Source organism: Odontesthes bonariensis, chromosome 10 (assembly GCF_027942865.1).
Source record: "Odontesthes bonariensis isolate fOdoBon6 chromosome 10, fOdoBon6.hap1, whole genome shotgun sequence".
In the NCBI taxonomy this organism is placed as follows: Eukaryota; Metazoa; Chordata; class Actinopteri; order Atheriniformes; family Atherinopsidae; genus Odontesthes; species Odontesthes bonariensis.
In genome coordinates, this window is record NC_134515.1 from 20272375 (window position 1) to 20292711 (window position 20337).

At 40.4% G+C, this 20337-nt stretch overlaps 1 protein-coding gene across 1 annotated transcript in view; it reads right to left on the reverse strand.

Annotated features, from left to right (window-relative positions):
• Positions 1-5395: 5395 nt before the first annotated feature.
• The window catches only part of LOC142390286 (chemokine-like protein TAFA-2), an 87870-nt gene continuing 72928 nt past the window's right edge, over positions 5396-20337 (reverse strand). Inside the window, exons 3-5 of the mRNA XM_075475678.1 lie at positions 13648-13797; positions 9857-9981; positions 5396-6292 (exon numbers count right to left, since the gene is read on the reverse strand). Of these exons, the coding sequence (XP_075331793.1) occupies positions 6281-6292; positions 9857-9981; positions 13648-13797 (287 nt within the window). The 3' untranslated portion in view covers positions 5396-6280. The remainder of the gene's footprint in view (positions 6293-9856; positions 9982-13647; positions 13798-20337) is intronic.

A 20337-nucleotide genomic window follows, 5' to 3' on the forward strand; every position in this document is an offset into this window, starting at 1 on the left:
TAATGTCAAGATAAATCTGTGCATATGAACCTATATGTTTCTATGAATTCAGTTTTCATCTCTGATAACCAACTATATATATGTTGCCAGGGCCAACAATTTTATTCCAGCTATGATAATTTGTACTGAGCTTGAAACACAATGCCAAAATGTCAGTGTCAGCCATGAATTTGTACACTTGATTTTGTTCTTGTGTATTGGAGACACATGGCAAAGCAGAGAGTGGTGTCCTTCGTGTTTGAGAAGGACTTCTGCTTCATAAAGGAATGGTTATGAGATGCAGCCTGTCCTTTTCTTGTCTTTTTTAACAGGTACAGTGCTGCGAGCACTGCATTTAACATGATGTGTTCAAATTAATCGCTGCATATTAATGCTTTTCAGCCATATCACATTATCTACATATTTTTTTCATACACTAAATTACACATATATCTGTACATGTAAGAGAAACAAAATACACTTTATCATTTACTTATTGAGGAAAATGCTCCCATGTTTTATATCTGTAAATAGAGTATGTTAACCTCTTAAGATTGGTTGTTCACTTTGATGAAAGAACTGCAAAATTACAAACTCAAATCCTCATAAAACATTTTTACAAACCAAATGGAAAACTTACCATCCTCGATCAAACAGTGAATTTTGAATTAGATCCGCAAATTCAAATGAAAAATGTTGGAGCTTCTATGGGTCACGCAGCAAGGCAAGCTCAAAGCACAAAGGTTATTGGATCGTAGATTTATTAAACAACTAAATGTTACAGTAGATGTTTAACTGCAGTTTTACTGCATGAGTGGGTCACGACAGACAACGAAATGGGTTAACAAGGTAGAATAGTGTGAAAGAAGAAAGCAGCCTTGACATCCACGTTGATCCCACTTGTTGGAACAGGAAGATATTGTCAGCAGATTCACATCACAACTGCATACACAAAAAATAGGTTCTAGCCTCTTTTCTCAGGGAGGACATTAAAGGGGTCAAAGAAAGATCAAATTGAAATGATGTGTAAAGTCTGACCCTAAATATCTTTTGACCCTTATTATTTATAAATCGTTTATAAATGTCACAAAGGAACAAATGAAGAGCGGCCTGCGTTTTGCCCATTTCATGTTCACGTCCATTTCTAAAAGGCATGATTTCACAGAATGTAATGAAGTAGGAGCCATGCTGCCTCGGTTGAAATAAAGCCCATCTCTGTTAATGCCAGTGGGATGTGAATACTTCCAGCTGTCAACAAACTACCTTAGAAAAACTCTGGTTATCATTCTTCCATCAATGGGAAGTTGTGCTTCTGTCTTTGCTTAATTTCTCCAGCCAACGTTTGCAAATTTGTTTTAGCACTCAATCTACTTTCAGGCCTTTGGGTAAACAGTCACGACTGCCTAACCAATCTCAATAAATGGAAAACTGTCCACACTTATCACATTTTCATAGATTCTTTTTAATCTTTTCCATTAGGTTGGCTGTTTTGATAGTTATAGAACTACTTGAAAATAGCATTTAGCCCTCAATCCATCACCTTCCTCTAATCATCATACTTCCGGTGATGCATCAAAATAGGATAGCTTATCTCATGATTCAGCTGGCTGTAGCATCTGCTCTGGCATCTGTTGCTAGCAGCGACCATTTCATCACCACTACTAACTGGAAAGCACACTGTGTAATCTCACCATCATCTGGATTTTCAGAGGATAGTCACAGATGATGAGATTTGTGCTTTGCAGCAGTGCTGATGATCACAATTGTCAGACAGCTATGAGGAGACTGCTGGCGCCACACCTGATACCTCGCTTCAAAGCCGGTTCTAAATGATTTGTGTAACTGCACACTGTAGTGGAGTAGGGTGGCGTCAGAGGGGTTCTGGAAGAATTTCAACAAGCCTCACACGGTTGACTCATGATTGGATTCGCACGCAGCTTGAGAAACACCTCGCAAGAAGTTAACAGCAATACTCCAAAATTGAAGCTGTCATACTCTGATGTCAAAACCCCTTCACACATTTTTGTAATTATAGCAGCCGGTTCCATGTTCACCTCTTCTTTCTCTCCTCCAGTGTCTTTATGTGCGAGAATCTTTATGTGGGGTTTATTCCCTGTAATCTTTTAATGACATGCACTAACGATGCATAGAGGCTCAGAGAAAGCCTGGGTCATGGCTCTCTCACTCACACACACGTGCGGATGCTCAGGCTCAGTGAAAGGCCGTGGTCCCTCAGAGGATAACACTGGGAGATTAGCCAAATCAGAGACGAGTTTTAGGGAAAGCGAGCTTAGAAACCACACAGCACAGCTCCTACATGTGCATCTATACGTGCTTGTGTGTTACAGAGAGGGAAAAAAAATAGATGTCCTCAAACCCAACAATTTGCCTCCAACTTTCTTCGACCGAGCAATCTCTTTTTAACTCCATCATCTGGTTTTGGAGTTAAGGCAGTCTCCAACTCAACATCAGCATCTATTGCTTGCAGAGCTGCACACACTCTGTTTAGATTTAATCTTTCCTCAGGATACTGTACTTTCTTTGAACTGTTCTATCTTTAAACTTCCATTCACCCCATTTGACTATAACAGACAGAGTTCTGACAGTGCAATTTCTGATCAGCCTGCTCGACGTGATGGTTTATTATGATGGATCATGGTGTGTTTTCCTCAGAAGGTTATTGCAGGCACCAGTCATGTTCCTGTCTAGCTTAGATGGTAAAACACTGGACTTACAGTGGGGTTGTGTTGTTGTCATACTATTTACATCAGATTTTTGAGCACTGGATTTGAGGAAATTTGTTTGACAAAGAACCATTTTGTTTGAAGGATTTAAACTAGGGCTGCACGGTGGTGTGGTGGTTAACACCGTCGCCTCACAGCAAGAAGGTTTCAGGTTCAACACCCGGCTGGGGCCTTTCTGTGTGGAGTTTGCATGTTCTCCTCGTGTATGCGTGGGTTCTCTCCGGGTACTCTGGCTTCCTCCCACTGTCCAAAAAAACATGCATGTTAGGTTAATTGGCATCTCTAAATTGTCCTTAGGAGTGAGTGTGAGCGTGCATGGTTGTTTGTCTCGTTTGTCTCTATGTGGCCCTGCGATGGACTGGCAGCCTGTCCAGGGTGTACCCCACCTCTTGCCCATTGACTGCTGGGATAGGCTCCAGCCCGCCCGCGACCCGATCGACGGATTCAGCGGTATAGATAATGGATGGATTTAAACTATACACATTAAACACATTACTTTATCTATAATCGTTCCATAAGAAGAAAACAAAAAGGTCTGTCTTCATCTGACGTGAGAATAAAACCAAACTACAACAACTGATTCAGTTCTGAATTCCTTTCAGTCACTAACACGGCGGGACTTTGAAAACACTTTTGTCACTTCCTGGTTGGATTAAGACAAAAAAAACACTTGGATAGGGTTAGGGTTAAATGCAGCCATTACCTTCATGGACACCATTTTGCAGGTTGCCTCTGTAAATACGAGACGTTATGACAAAACTTTTTCACTTTCTGTTTGGCTTTGGGCAATAAATGAATTTGGTATTGGTTTAGAAAATTGTCATGGTTGGGGCTAAATGCATTTCTTTTTTTTTTTTTTTCAAATGTGACTGTCATTGAACTTCTTTTTTACGCTTAACTTGCAGTTGCAGTTGAGGTCGAATTTTTCTGAAAAATAATGACAGGTTTTATCTGACTGCATGAACATACAACTTCTGGGCTCCTTCTTGGAGAGGGGTCAAACAACATGGATACCGAAAGAAGTATACACCATTTATCTTAAAAAAAAAACTAAAAAAACGGGATCTATAGAAATCAAACTAAAGGGAAGAATGCACTCATCTATGTGGACATTCAGACTGATACACGTCAACATTTGGAGAGCTACACAAGTCTCATGATGATAGTTAAATGTGAGTCTTCATTTTTAGGTATTTATGATATAATATATAATAAGAGTATTTATAATTAAACTATATAAAACCTTCAGGTTAATTGAAGTTTTTTTGTTGTTGTTTTTTTGTTAGTAATATTCTGTGCCTAAAATTCTGAATTTCAGCAAACAACCAGCACTGTAAGATCTCTGTGACAAGCTCAAAGAGTCTAATCATTTTGGCTGTCCTGATATTATCTGTCAGGCTGAAGTGTAGAGGCAATGTACTCAACATCATTTTATGCACACAACATCAAATAACTGTTCATTCTTACTTTTCTGGAATTCCAGACAACAGGAGAGTGGGAATTACTCTGTTCAATGTCACATTAATAGCAACGTGACGGCACAGCAGAAAAAACAACTAAAGGGTGCTGGCAGGTTGCTATGGCAATATATGTACTATAACCTTGTAGAAGATTGAGATATCTCACAGTCTAGAACTAAGTCGGATAAGCTTTGAAATAATGTAGATCACCTGGGTAAAAGCTATAAGAGAAGGGTTTTGTGTGTTTTATGCCAGCTGTCAATATAATGGTAAAAAGCAGAGGATGAGGTAACAGCTGTGTATCATTTATATAACACCCAACTTTCAAGTTAATAGTAAAAATCTGTTTGTGGAAAACTTATAATGGAATAATCAATTATTAATCAGAGTGGAAAAGACTTACTTGCTGACTGATTTTTTAAAAAAAAGCCAAAACCTACTGTCTCGACCTTCTGCAGTAAATCCTGTTTACCTGTCCAATTTATCTTTTGAGTCCAGGCTGATATGTGCTGCATACAAATATCCTTTTCCCTCCTCTCACCTGCTTCAAAATACTGTGGAAGAAGAAAAAAGGGAAAAGAAAAACGCTGTTCATCCCATAATGAAGACCAGCAAAAAGCGATTTCTCTACAATAAGTTTCTGATTAATGAGTTGTCAAGTCACACAACAAAGATGACCCCTGAGGAGAACAGGCGCTTCAGTATCTCTGTCTCGAACAAAAAACTTTTTCAGAGCCATGCGGGCGTAGGAGCAAACAAACAGGATTAAATGAGTGCATAAAGTAAACTGAAAAGTAATTAGTTGTTACTTATGACATCTTTTGGAGCCAACACAAGCACTAGTAGTTACAAATTTATTATTTTGATTTCCAGTGACTTCCGAGTTTCTGGGGAAATTAAATCACATTTATGCGATCAACAATACATCCATTGTAAAACAAATGAAACGCTTTGGTTCCGCTTTGCTGCTTAATCCAAGTGCTGCTCTGCTGGCAACCTGGGCTCCTATCATATTAAGTTGAGTACCTATAATATTGTAAATCATGCATCTTTAAGTGGGTGCATTTGATATTTAAGCATCTGTGAGTCAAGAAAGATAGATACTTAATTTCCCTTTGGGGACAATAAAGTATCTGTCTGTCTGTGATGAGGCTGAAGCAAACTACAGAATATCGTCTTTTCTTTTGAAAGATTTTATTCATTTCATATAATACTGACACATGTACTCAATATTGGTTAACAGGCGTTTTAAAAACACAGATATTAAAACCATTAGAGCTTCAATTTATTTTCACCCCCCTTGATTCAATGGACCTTTTTTTTTTTTTTCACGGTTACATGTTTCAATATACCATAACATCTACTTGGTATTAGTCTAACTTCACCCCTGAAAAGATTGTATCCTCTGTCAAAAAACAAAAACAAAAAGAAGGCCGACAAACTGTCTCTGCATTTAAAAAAAATGGCATGTGGTAAGCAACAAACGGTTGAAGGTAATACATTTTCATGGAGGTGATTTTCTTTTTTTTTTTAAAAAACAGAGAAAGATCAGCCCCAGTTTCAGATCTGGGAAACATTTTGACAGTATTAAGGGAATCATATGTGGCACAGTTAAATTTGAATATGTTACCAGAATATATGAGGCAAGCATCCTGGATCAGCTCCCTTTTTTGTGATAACATCTGTAACACTGGAATCAAACATAATAAAACCAAAAAAAAGATGGAAAAAAAAAAGGTTCCCCTTGACTCCCAGTATATATATATATGGAACACAACTCAACCACAAAATAAAAGTGGGATGAAGCATATGGAGTGCTGTATAGGTCATAGTTCACTCTTCATGTTTGTAGTAGCAATAAAGGATTGTGGGTGATGTAGTCCTCTGCTGTAAAAGCCCCAGGAAAGGTGATGGAAAGCAGTGTTAGAGTCCTGTCTCTTCAGCCACGGGTGCTTGCTTATCCTCAGAAAAATGAAACAATTACAGGTTCCTCACAGAAATCCATCTGAGTGTATTTCCTCACAACTTGATAGGTCCATCGTGCTGTGTAATTACTTTCGTCACCATTTCTTACTGCTCGTCTCGAGGTGGGTTGGACTATCGGGTCACCTAGAACAGGGAGAGGATGAGTTGGTCATAACCCACGAGCGGCAGTCCCCCAAAAAAACTTAGAGAGGAGCTGGAACAGTAAAGGCGAAGAGGAGAGTGCAGAGCATGTCAATGAAAGGGGTTTCAATAATGCATCGCATGCAGTGCTGGCCACTATTTGGAAACATTGGGCAGGGATTCTTATTGGTGGAGCAATGATATTGTGGCTTGTAAAGTCGGACTCAAGATGAGTCATAGCAGTCAGCCAGAAGGTTCCTCACTCTCACCACCTGCACCCCCGCTGGTCATTACATTTATTTCTTGAGGCAGCCTTCCAATCACATGGTCTCTTAATCTCAAGTGTCCGTCTTTCTATTTCCTTTGCTTATACACAGTTATTTTTCAAACTTTTGGAGACAAACAGACTCAACCTGTCACTACCAGCGTTGGAGCATATAGATCAAACTCTCGGAGACCTCTGTGTCTTTCTGTCTTTGAGTTAATCAGTGGCTTTCCCCCCTTTGCCTCAGCACATGGTCTCTCCTCTCTTTCTTCTTTTGTTCAACCAGCAAACCAAGTGCCAGCCAAATAGTGTGAAGGCCAGCCCCCAGTAAAAGAGCTCAGAGCAGTGTTTCCTCCAAGCTGGCAGCTGAAACTATTCTACTGTATCTGCTCATAATTGCTTCAGGCTACCCCTTCCTGGGCCCATTCCCTTTGCCTTCAGGCATCCACTCCTGTGCCTGATCAAAGAGTCTGCAGGCGTTTGTTGTCATGCCAGCTCACGATGCACATACACTGGTGTGTTTCTGTGTCTGGTAAGCTTTAACATGCAATGTCAGAGTCCCTTTAGGGGCTCATCCCCTTGCCTGTTGAAATATGCCTGTAGGTGGAAGTTTCTGTGGCCAATTAGGGAGCAGATTTATGTGGTTTAGGTATCACTTTACAAAGCACACAAGATGTCCTCTCTATGGTCCATTTTTAGGTCCATAAATATCCAGTTTTTTATTGTGCTTATTATATTCCAAAGGCTTTAGCTACACATGTGGCTTTTTATATGATTCCATGGCCATGCAATTTCACCTGTTAGATTTGACTTACAGGAGTAAATCCTGCAAAGTCTTGCTGCAGGTTTCTCAATTGGATTTTTCATTAAGTTTAAAACCATGAACTCTCATCCATATAAGATCAAACTTGTATGATCAAAATTGAAAACCCATCTCCTCATTACATAGAAAATATGGGAATAAAAATTAAAGCAAAAAACATTAGCTCAAGAGGCAGACGTTATAATGAAATGAAAGCTGTGTAAATAGTGTGAATGATTGTGAATTACTATTTTCTTTCAGTAAATTCAATTTTTCTATGCCATTACTTTATTTGCTTTTGCTGCTTGATTAAGTTTCTTTTTTCTGTTACAATTCTAACACCAAGGGCTCATGAGCGTGTAGTACATTGCTACACACAGTACATGAGCCCTGAAACATGCATGCACTGCTGAAGCCTAGTTGTTAGTTTATTAATGTGACTCCTTTGTGCATTTACACACTTGCCACTTGCGGTCTAGCACAGCTTGATGGCTCGGCAAAATGGCCATGTCTGTCTGTTCATCTTTGTGATATTATTTGGCATTGATCGAACTGTCTTCCGTCCCTTCCCTCTCTCCACCCTTTGCCCTCCTATTCCCCTCCTTTCCTCTGCTCCCAGCCAGGGACAGGAGGACAGATATAGAGGGCCATATCCTTTATTTGTGTTTTGTTCTGTTCCTTGTGAGCAAACCAGTTCCAGTAAGCTAGTTTTCAAAAAAATGTTTGCATGTTCTTCTGTGTACCTCCCACTCAGCTTTCCACATGTTATATTTCTCTCTAGTCCATCTCCACCAGCCTTTTTACCCCTCTTTACTGCTCCCCACGTCTAGCCCTCTCTCATCCTCTTTCTCTCTCTTGCTCCATCGTCAATTTCAATTTACGAGCAGGTCTTAATGGGACTATAAGAGAACGTTCGATGCTATTGATCTGAATGCCTGCGCATCTTGACCTCAGCATACAACACCAGAGGAGAGGAAAAAATCCCTCTTTTTCATCATTGAGCAAACACATCAGCTTACAATCTCAAATAACGTAGACACAAACACACATAACAGATGCACACGAGAACACAAAAATCATTGATCAAAGACCTGAATGCAAGAGACAGCAAATATTTGTGCTCTTTTAAGCTACGACAGAGTCAATGATAAAGCGATGCCTGTCTGAAACTGGTTTGCTTAGATCTTGTTCAGGAAATTATAAACGTGTACTTTGGGGCCGATAAAACTAAATGCACGAGATTAAATATAAGAGGCCACTTCCGATTGACATTTACATATTCAGAAAATACACCCATTCCATATCTGATCAGTGGGCCTCTCTCTGAAATTATGACCTCTTTTTCGTTGTTGGTGGTGGGTTCTTTTTGTCCATATATCTTTGTGCTAAAAATTCAATGGGGAATGTTTAATCTTGCAAAGTTATGAGCAGTCTAACTCACATTTGAGCTTGGGCAGACACAGCAAAAAAAGTATTTTACGGTGAAAATGAGAGGAGGGGCTGCTGGGGAGGGAGAAGGGCAAGCAAGGCCATAATTCACTTTTCTAGGTGAGAGGTGAGCAGAGGGAAAAGTAGGGATGGGATCATTATCATCGTTACTTACACCAGACTGTCTCTGAGTGTTAAATCAGGTTTGGAAAGAAAGAGCAGAGCATGTGTCTTAAGCACTTCCAATCCCTCTGTTTGGAACTGAAGGTGCTCTGCTCCGACCACACCTCTAATCAGTTATTTACTGTAGGCAGAAAGCAAAGGTCTGCACCTAGCCATGAATAATGGAAGGTGAGAAGGCAGAGGAGGAGTGGAGGTTACAAGTCGAAGCGTATTGTGACAGGAGGTGTCTCGCACAAATTTTCCTCCTATGACAGACAGCTGCAAAAGCCCGCTTAGATCAAACCACTGAAGAGAAGCCAACAGGTGGAGATGGGAGCTGAGCTGAGAGATATGTAAAGGACAGAAACTCAGAACAAAGAGATCTAGAGCAAAGGGCTTTCACATGCTGCACGAATTGTATCATGGAAGAATCGGAGCATAACAGCTTTTTGAGGACATTCACAGCTCTGGTGTATCCAATGTGAAGAGTTCTTTTTGCATCGAGTCAGATGGCATACCAGTGAGGCACAGGGAAACGGGGCAAGTGAGGGTGGTGGGAATTGTGATATTCATGCTCAGTAAGTTTGTGTGTGTGTGTGTGTGTGTGTAATTTGCCTTGTTCTTGTTGGCCTTATTTTTTCTGCAAAGAATGTTTGATGTCAGATCCAAGATGGAGAAAGAAGAGAAGAAAAAACTGGATGATAAAAAAAAAGCAATGTTGGATGAGAAGAAAAAGAAGTAGGCTATAGAGTAGAGGCATTTAAGACGGGACACTTTGTAAAAGGGAGAAATATGTGCCAAAATGATAGAGGTGAGACTGTGAGACTGGGTCCCTCTGTGGTGGCCGTGACTATGTTCGTGCTAAAGGGATGACAGGAGTGTGCGTGAGGGACATTGTGTGCACACCCACCTTTGTGGTTTTGACTTTGTTGCCTGTGCTGCAGCTCCATCCCGTGAGGTCTGGCAGAACCTTGCACTCCTCACCTTCCATACACGGCTGCATCTGACACCACCACTTCTGGGCGACAATGGAGGCTAGAGGAAAACGCAGTGGTGGATTTGTCTCAGTGTTTGTGGGTGTGTTTTCAATCATGTGCTATTAATAAGTCGTTTCTAGACCGTATATATTTGCTCATTCTGACTCCCTGTTCTTCCCAGCCACGCTTTTTTGAATAACAGGAGTTTACCATACCATACCAACTTTATTTATGAAGCACTTTATACACCCACAGGACCAAAGTGCTATACAAAATCATAAAATACAATACAATCATAAAATAGAAAAGGGTCAAGTATAAAAGCAAGAGTTTGGCATGCTGAGATAAACAGTTGAGATTCCTCATTTTCAATTATTAATTCTACATGTGAAAGTGGTCAAAATAAGGCTTTCTACTTTAGAGAGCCAGTAAAACCTCAAATAAAACAAGCCAATTTGGAAGACTTGACATGGAAAATATGGCCTGTTTGTTTTGTTTATTAATTCAAGGAATGTTATAGTTCCTTCATCTCTCAGCACAGAGCTGATGATTTGTGTGCTGCAGTTTCTTGTCTCCTCGGTTGAACAAGAGGCTGAAGTTGCATAATTCATGTATGTCTTGGTTAATGTCTTCGCAAAAATCTAATTTTGTTGAATTTCTGTTTGTCTGAGCTGTAGCAAATTCAGCTTTTGATATGCACAAACCGTAAAATAAGCTTAAAAGCATGTGAGTGTGAATGCAAGGAGAAGCACAGTAAATGTAAAGTCACAAACTGTGTGTATATATACAGTACTTGGCCAATGCCATAAATGATTGAACGTTTTTAGCACAGGAGTTGGCTGCTGTTGCTTCACAGCACGAAGTCTCAGGGCTTGAACTGCAGGAGCCTTTTTGTTTGGTTTTTCTTTTCCCCACTTTCCCTTCCAGTTCAGAGACTTGCCTGTGAGGTTAATTGGGGGTTTTAAATTAGTCATAGGTCTGAGTGTAGGCTTGCATGGCTGTCAGTCTCTCTAGTGGACTGGAAACCTGTCCAGGGTGCATCCTGCCTTTCACCCATCATCTGATGGGAGAGGATACCCCTGCCAACCTTAAAAAGGGGAAAGCTGTTGTAGCTAATGGATGCATGGTGAGGCACAGAGCCTTACTGGGAGTGCATCAGCTTTATAAACCTTCTATGTAGCAGCTAATTCAGTTCACAAAACATGTTTTGCTTGCCACACCCAAACATAGTTTGTATGTTCCAAGTGCATTGTCAATTATTGCTCAGGTTACTTACTGTGTGGCTCTCTGCAGATACTAAACGCAAAATCATCGTTGTTGTGATCTTGGTGAAATACTTCATACAAATACAGTTTTATACACTCTTATTTCACCATGTGGTTTTGAATACTCAGTCTTGTTACATGTAATTGTCAAGAATATTAGTAAGATGCTGTCAAGATGGCCCGGCCTGCAATTAACCTCCTGTGTAATTTGAACTAGAACTTTTCCTGTGGGAAAAAAAAATATTTTGACATTTGCTAAGAAATAATGAAAAATGAGTTAAGAGTTATCGTTTACGTTTACGTTTTTAAGAACAAGGACAAGATATGCTCGAGATAGCCGGGAATTTTGTAATATTTTAGGTTTCATGGAGAACACTGGAAAACATCAAGAGCAATAAGATGCTTGAATGATGAATAATGTCTCATTAAATATTCGTTTTAAAGAAATCTTTTCAGTGAAAGCTGGCTGATTAGAAGTGTGGATGTGTGAGAAACAGTTTCTTAAACAATGAGTTTGTATGACAACTTGAGAACTTCTCCAGAATACATTTAGTAGTGTGAAACACTTTTGCATGTGGTTGATCATCATTTGAATTCTGCATTGCGAAATTTAAAACATTTCCATCTTATTTCTAAATATCAGCTACATTAAAGGTATACTTCACTGTTGCCTTTCTCCTGGTCTTGCTCTGTTGTTTTATGAGCGGATACGATGAGGCACCACACGATTAACAGGTGAGGTGAATAAAACTGTGGATATTCCTCATATCACACAGTGCAGGTTGTTTTAATCCTGTGGCTGATTGATGTATCTCTCTTTAAAGTTCAGTACAGAACTAGAGGAACAGTAGCCTGGCTCTCACGCAGACCCTTCGTGCTTCGTGCATCTTCGTTACACTTCGTGAGCTCGCACGAGGGTCTGGGCGCGCCTTGTTGAGGCCGAAGTCTTCGGTTACCCCATAACCGGGCCCGCCTCTATGCCTAGATCCAATGCTGTTGTGTTTTGTTTATTTTCCACCACAGACCGAGAGACTGGTCGCGCTCCAATGCGTCAAGTCCGCTTTCGATATGATTGGTCGAAGTAGTACGTGACACACACATTGAATTCTCCAATCAGGTTCGAGAGGTTTTTGAATACAACCCCCGCCTACTCACAGCAGAGAACAGCTACGCAACCGACAAAATTCCAGATGGATGAGAAACATCCATCTGCGTGAGAACCAGGTTAGAGGAACAGTGGCTGGAGTCTGGGATTTCATCAAGTATCGCTCTCTTTATAGCTGCAGAATACTGATTTGTTAGAAATAGAGACTGTAACATGGAAGATATTTTCTTGCTATAGCCTATGGCTAATTTTTTTATCTTAGAATAGCCAGCATTGCTGTGAAGCAACACCTATTTATGTGTCAGAGCTCAGATACAGTGAACGTAAAGAATCTAGCAGCTCTGGACAGTTTTTTCTTTCTGCAGATTGTAATATTTGCTATGTGGACTTTTGTTAGGACTCCCTTCATGTTCACAAAACTAAGACTATTGCTCCAAGACTACTGCTCAAGACAGTTATAACTTTATATAACATGTTTTAATCTTCAAAAACACTTTATTTTCTTGTTGTGCACATTGTTGTAGCACCCATAATCACTTCTGTCTCAACACTGATTTTATTTATGAGTCTTTCCAACAACCAAAGGTTGAATATTTTGTATTTTGATGGGGGGGGGGAAATCTCACCAGTGTTGCCACTCTGCATTACTCGTATTTTTTCAGTTTCAACATACTTGCCAAAAATGCTAATTAAAAACATGTCCATATCAAGTTAAAAGACAACCTAATTATGTTTCAATTGCATTTCATTCAGAACATATTTGTTGTTGTACTTGAATAATAGAACATTTGTTATTTGTTGAGAAGTACAGATTAATTTTTTCTGCCCTGAACAATGCAAACTTCTGTTTCTTGTACCTTATAAGCTTGATTTTTTTTGGGGGGGTTTGCAGGCATTCCATTATTTTTCAATTGACTGAGTTGACAGTGTAACCTTATGCCATCCATCATGTTCGTAATTAATAAAATCATCTGAAATCATTACAAAAACATCACAGACATCGTCTGAAAATCAGGCTGCTGATGTTACAGAAACCAACAATGGACACTGGACTATTGTTGAATCCACTCTAACTCAACTGCCAACACACACACGGCGTACATAAATAGGCTGCTCTTAATGCGGTGTAAAAGTCAGGCAGCGCCGCATACATTTGTTCAATATTTCCTTTACAGTCATATTGCAAGCACAGCCTCAGTGCTCTGCCTGAAATAACTGAACGAGCACTCGTTCTATCACCGCTCACAGAAAAATGGAACGTGCGCAAAGACAGTAACGACCATAAATGGCGTTTTCCTACAGCGCTGCTCAAAGGAGGTGTTCATCAGGTGGAGGCGAATACACACATACATACCATCAACACAGGAGGGCATCGCTCGGGTGGTGCCAGCAACCTGACCAGGGAAGCAGGAACATTTGACAGTCTGAGATCTCTCCTCAATCTTGTTCTTGTTGCAGCAGCGATGGGCAGCGATCACTTCACATGTTCCAGCCTTCACGTGCACTGTGAGAGAAAGCTTTTTTTCAGTTTTTTCTTTTTTCTTTTTAAATCCAACATGTGATTTAATTTAAAAGGTAGGTGAAAAGAGAGTTAGACAGTTACAGTATGTTGGGGAATTTAAAACCAAGGATGTCGACATCTCTGTCAGAAAAAAATAACAGTATGATAACAATAGGACTTGAAAATTGCTTTTGAGCAAACATGCCCTCTCAGTTTACAGGAAAAGTGAAGCCACAAAATGACTCTTTACAAAACCATTAGTGTGAAAATACATATTTGGCATTCAGACCCACACAGACTCATAAATATATAGCACAAATAAAATTCCCAGTTTTCATTGTAGGCCTCTAGAGCAGTAGCAATTATTCTGCTCTGATGTTATGTACTGAAAAGTCTCTTGTACTCCTGAAATATACATGTAACACATGTATTAACAACCAACGTTTATACTAGAACACGCCGCTTTGTTTTATGCAGCATTCCTTTAGCATTTTTGCGATACAAAGAAAGGGTAGATGTGCAAGGTCTCTTCACTTCCTCTGTAGCTGCCACTTTGTACACATCCGTGTACACACACACGCATGTCAAACGAGCACCGGTGTGGTTAATTAACAACAGGTCCACCCAAAGCACAGAAGTCCCTTGAGTCAGCTATGAGAGAGGGAAAAAAGAAACCACTCTACATTTGAAGATTTGTGATGTCAACATATGGCCCTTTCATACCAGCCTTTCATCAAATACATGAAAATGTCAAGGACAAACAATAAGCCTTGCCGGGAGCTTTGTGTGCAAATACAGTGTGTGTGAGTGCATGTGTTTTTGTTTGTGCCCTTGAACCTGTGTGTAATAGTTTACATTTCTGTTTGGTCATGGGTTTAGATATGCTTGACTTTGCTTGCAAGTATGTGTTTGTGGCACACAGAAATATACATGTTTGGTCTTATGATTGTCAAAGTCAAAGTCTGGGTTATGCGTTTGTGCCTGCGTGTATTTGAGCTTTTCAAACAGTTGTTGGAAGTTGCTGGTATTTCCATTACAAAGAGTGCACCCATGATACAACAAAGGGTGCACGCTTGCATGGCAATGAAAACCAAAGCAGAAAACAATGGCTCTGCTCTGTCTAAAGAGTATTTAAAAAACACGAGGCACGCTGCACTGAAAGGCCCAGTATGAATATGTTAAGTAGAATAACAAAGATTAGTAAAGTTCGTAATTTGTACTGTTAATGAGAAAAGACAAAGCAGCCGTCCCACGAAGCTCACTCCAATTAAAATCAGAGCAAACCTCAAGCTCTGATGTGTGTCTGTCTCAAATGAGTCCGTTTGATTTCCTTTTATTTTTCTTCCTCCAGCAGTGGGGCAAAAAAAAAGTAAAATAGTTGACGGATTTGTCCATCTGGTTGTCCATTGAGCCAATACTTTGAAGGACCAAATGATGCATTGAAAAGTATTGAACAGATTGCTTTTATGGATAGAAATTTCCGTGACAGAAACATGCATATTTAGGTATTTGAGAGATTGCAATGAAATTTAACGTACAAATTCAATACCACCACAGATGCAGAAGAACTTATTCTATTATGGACATGAAACAGACTTTCACATTAGGTGCAATCGTATCCAGAAAATGATACAAAAAGCTGAAATTAGTTTATTATCTTAGAATCAAGCTGTGTCTTTCATTCAAGGCCAAAAAGAGTCTCGTCATCTCTAACTTTTCATGTCTGCAGGATTAATTGCTTGCCTCCTCTGTGTTTACAGGCATTAGAGAAAGGTTGTCATGGAGCTTTAAGGTAACGGCAACCTGTAAATCTCTAACTCACCATCGGTCGTTGTACGCTAATGTTGGTTGATCCACTGTGTCTATGCGGATAGTCTAAATCATTGCTATGCTCTTATCTAAGGGGCTATTCATCATACTAAGTCTTCATGAAAAGACGTGAACAAATAATGCATCAATTAGAGTCACTGCTGGCAGCTGTTGCTGTGTTGGTGGGTTTAAAGTAATTGTTTTCGAAAGTGAAATATCATCAAACAGACAGCCAAAACTAAATATTTAAACTCATGTATGAAGATTCAATGAATGATCTTTCATCCTAGTGACGTGAATGCATTTACCGAAGATCATTTTAGCTTTTTTAAATCAAATCTGACTGGATTTACCCTATTTACCTGCGTAAATAATAAAATAAATAAATAATTCATTTTTTGTGCTGTTTAGAAATTTTACATTCAGACTGACAAGGAGATATAGATACACGTCGCATTTGAACATCATACATCGAAGCTTTTTGTCAGCTTTTCGTTCAACTTCTAAGCCACCCTGAGCAAAGTGAACACTATTGTGTCAAAAGATTGCGAGTAAGCTTTAGAGTTTTGGCTTTACTTATCATTAGTATACCTCTCTTTTTGTCCTTGAACCTCTTTCTCTCTTGCCACAATCATTTTTTTTTGTTTGTTTCCTCTAACAAGCTTGATAACCTTATTGGTAGAAAAACAAATCAGTAAAATCAACACACGTGGGGGAACATCTTAACCCCCCACACACACACACACACACACACTCAGATAGACACACACCTTTTGGATAATATTTTTGGCCAGGCACCTGCAGTAATAATTGACTGAGCATGAGCATTAGTAAGAACAGCAGCAGGCTGAGCTCAGCAGTAGCAGGGCAATGATGAGGATGCGAGGATTTTATGAGGGGAATGATTTGATTACACATATTAGGGTTAATAGATGGCTGTGAATTTTTAATTATTATTTTTTTTCCCCCAACATGGGCCACACAGTAAATTTACGACGAGCTAAAGTTCAACGGCAGAATAGCTGAGTGACTATTTTAGCTCTGCTTGACCCAGACTTTATTCTGTAGCTGAATCGTTGCCTGTGCAAGTTTTCACCTTCCAGGTGACTGAAACAGATTTGAAGTTGCAAAACATTGTGTAGTGTAGTTACCACAACAACCAAATGACAACATTAGAAACTAAACATGAAAGCCACATTGAACAAAAGAGTGTGATCACTGTCACACGGAGGCGAGTATCCCTCCCACCTAAGATGTGGCAGTGGCTCTAATGGTCCTTCTGCACAATAAAGGTTAACACACTCAGTAGCTCATTTATTTCCTGGACATTTTGTAAGGATTCTGTCTTTGATGCATCATTGTTAAACTTTTTGTGATTTCATACTTGATAAAAGGGAAACTGACAGAGTTTGTTCTTGTTAGGCTGACACTGGAAACACCTCTCCTAGTTGCCTCTAAAAATACTTCAACAATCGAAACATACCACTGTGCTGGATATTTTTGAGAAGGTATTAGAAGCATTTGGAGGTATATGCCGCTTTGCAATGACATGATGCAGGTCTCCTGGAGAACCCATCATCTGCTCTGTTCCCCAAGCAGGATGTGATACAGTAAGTATGGGGTTTGGTTTGAGAAATCAAGACCAAAAACTAGATCACCATTTTCAATTTTGACTTGTCTGTTGAGGATTCTCTCCGACAGGCAGGTTTCTATTGGTATTGTGTGTCTGGGTTTCTATTAGTGTGTTAAGCTCCTGCTGATGTTGGCAGTGTTGTTGTGAACACACTCGCATACACACATATGGTGGTTCTGCTCTTGCTGGTCAGCCTTGTGCACCAGCAGGCTTTACAATATGTCGCTGGGAAGATTTATTAAACTTCTTTATTTTCAGAGAGGAAATTAATCCTTTGAGGACAAATTGTGTTACACTTCATTTTATAGCAAATAGCTGGCAGATAAGGACATGGAAACAGGTCGTCCATATTAACACGGAAACTACCCTGAAAACTAATTTAGATATCTAATGTATTTACTGCTTACTGCTTTGCATATATGTATTTGCATGAAAGGGATGCTACATTTTGCTAAAGAAAAAACAAAACAAAAACATCCAGTTCAAGCTTTACTAAGGTTTTTTTTCAAACAGGTCTGTCTCAAAAGTTGGACCTTCAGGCTCAGATCAGATTTCTGTGTCCAGACATCTTGAACTTAGGTTGCCTTTGTAATGACATAGGTGTCAGTTGAATGTAGCTAAGTTGGTGATATGGCTTTTCATCTACAAGTTCTTTGCAGTATTGAAAAAAAAAACTGCAAATAAATTGCAAACAGAGAATTTATTCTTCTGCCTGTCCGCACTCAATAGCCTGCAGCTAGGAGCAGCTAGGAGCGGACTCAGTAATGTCGTCACTTTGGATTTGACATTGTATTTTGTTTTCTTTAATCTGCTTTGAGTGGCCACAGTATCTGCAATGAGACAGATCTTAAGAAAGGAAATTACAGTGTCATTGCAACACCTCAAGTGTGCTTTACATCTAAATTGTAAAAAAAAAGTGTCTTTTTTCCTTTCCTTTCCCTTTCTTTCCAGGCTTTTGAAAATCTAAATATTCTAAAAAAAAAATAATAAAAAAAAACAGATCTTGCAGTATAAGCAAGCCCATGTGAGACTAAACCCCTCACTCTGTTTCATAATTTGTTCTTCTTTTCTCTTCATTTATTTTTTTAAACACTTTCAACACTATTCATTTCTGCTCTCCTCCTTTTCCTCTCTTCCTCTCTCTCTTCCACATATTTTACCTTCTGTCTTACCTCATCCTGCTGCTATTTCATAAATAACCTCTCTTCTTCTCATTCTCCCTCAGACACTCCAGCCCCCTATTTTTTCCTCTGCTCTTTCTTGCTCTTGGCTCAGTGCAGCAAACTCAGCAGGGTAGCAAACCATTATCCCCAATCACAGAACCTAAATCAGAGAATTTTTACACTTTCCATAATGTGTCCTCCTTCTGCCGCCCTTTCCCTTGCTGTGGATGTCTCTCTGCCTCTTTCAGCTCCATCCAGTCTTTCTTCTTGGCATGAGGACTTGTTATCCCTGTCTCTCTTAACACAGCAGTGCCTGTTAACCCCATTTATAAAAGATGATGTGAAACTGACAGACTAACAGATGGACAGATTGCCCTGAACGACCAAGAGAGATGTGTTTGTGTGTGTGTGTGTCACTGTATCGTTTTGCTGACACTCAAAGCACTGAAATAGCTTGCTTGGTCCCAGCGGGGTGCCTCTTTCAAATGCCATTCCCACCACCGGGGGCCTTTCTTTCTCTCATACAGAGACACATTTACACGTATGGATGTGAATGCAGAGCATGTAGTATAGTAGGAAACTGTAGAGACAGAAATATAAAAAAAAAGAGACCAAAACATATATTGCACTGACAACTGTAAAAATGTAAATGGTTTCAGACTTGGTGGTTTGGGATCTGGCCAATTTTCAAACAGTCCATTTAAGATAATTGCAACATTTGCACAGGCCCGACTGCTCTAATAGTGCACCTCCATGCTGTGTATTATACAGAAATAAACTTTGACTCACATATCTGTGCTGTTGACTTTTTATGCTGCTAAGGAAGTGTAAAGGAGCAGAGAACAAGAAAACAAGTGTATTAGTCATGTGGGGCCATCCACAATTACTTTACCGCATGAGATTATTCTTTGCCTACTGACTTTGTGTAATGCGATGTCAGAAGATGCACTGTATCTGAAATATTTCAAGACCCGAAACACCCGAGGATCCCAGGTTACATCACTGATGATGTGTTCAGGAGCATCCTAGAGACGTATTCTAACAATCACTTTGCTGGCGAAACCAGTGGCAACCAGGAACAGGCTGGTTGACAACCAAGAATAGATTGGTGACGTCTGGAGAGACAGAGGACAGCACGGAGAGACGGCAACCGGGCGGCTAGGGTTGGCAGCCCGAACCGCATCTTCTGAGAGGAGGAAGCCCACAACAAGCTACAGAACGAAACATGGAGAAATACCCCCAGGGATGCCCGAGAGGGGGGGAGGATGAGCATCCCAACCTGACGGACCTAAGGTTAACGAACAATGGCAACGGACAATCGACAACGAACGTGAAGTGCAGATGCGGAAACATCTGCAAAAGTAGCCGAGGTCTTAAGATTCACCAGACCCGGATGAAGTGTTTGGAGGGAGAGCAAGCGCCACAACGCACAGGTACTCAACCTGGTGAGACGCAGGAGGAGCCAGGCCCGGAAATACCCCATAGAGCCAGAAACCTCCAAGTGCCGCAACCAACTCCCCAGAACAGATCTCCGGAGAGGGTTCGAGTCAAATGGCCACAGGCCTGCAAGACAGCAGTCTGGCAGCAGTTCGACGAGGATGCCAACTCTGTGTTAGACGCAACAGCAAAGGGCGACGCGGACCGAAGGCTGCAAACGATGACGACAATCATCGTCAGTCTAGCTGTGGAAAGGTTCGGAGCAGTGGAGAAGAGAACAGAAAGAGCACCCTTCACCATGAACCATAGAGCAGCGAAAATCCACCAGGTCCGGCAGGAGCTCAAATCTCTCAAAAAGCAGTTCAAGGAAGCAAGCGAGGAACAACGCCCCCCCTTGGCAGAACTGCGAACCATCTTGAGAAAGAAGCTGCTGACTCTTCGCAGAGCCGAATGGCACCGACGGAGGCGGAAAGAGAGGACCAAGAAGCGAGCATCCTTCAT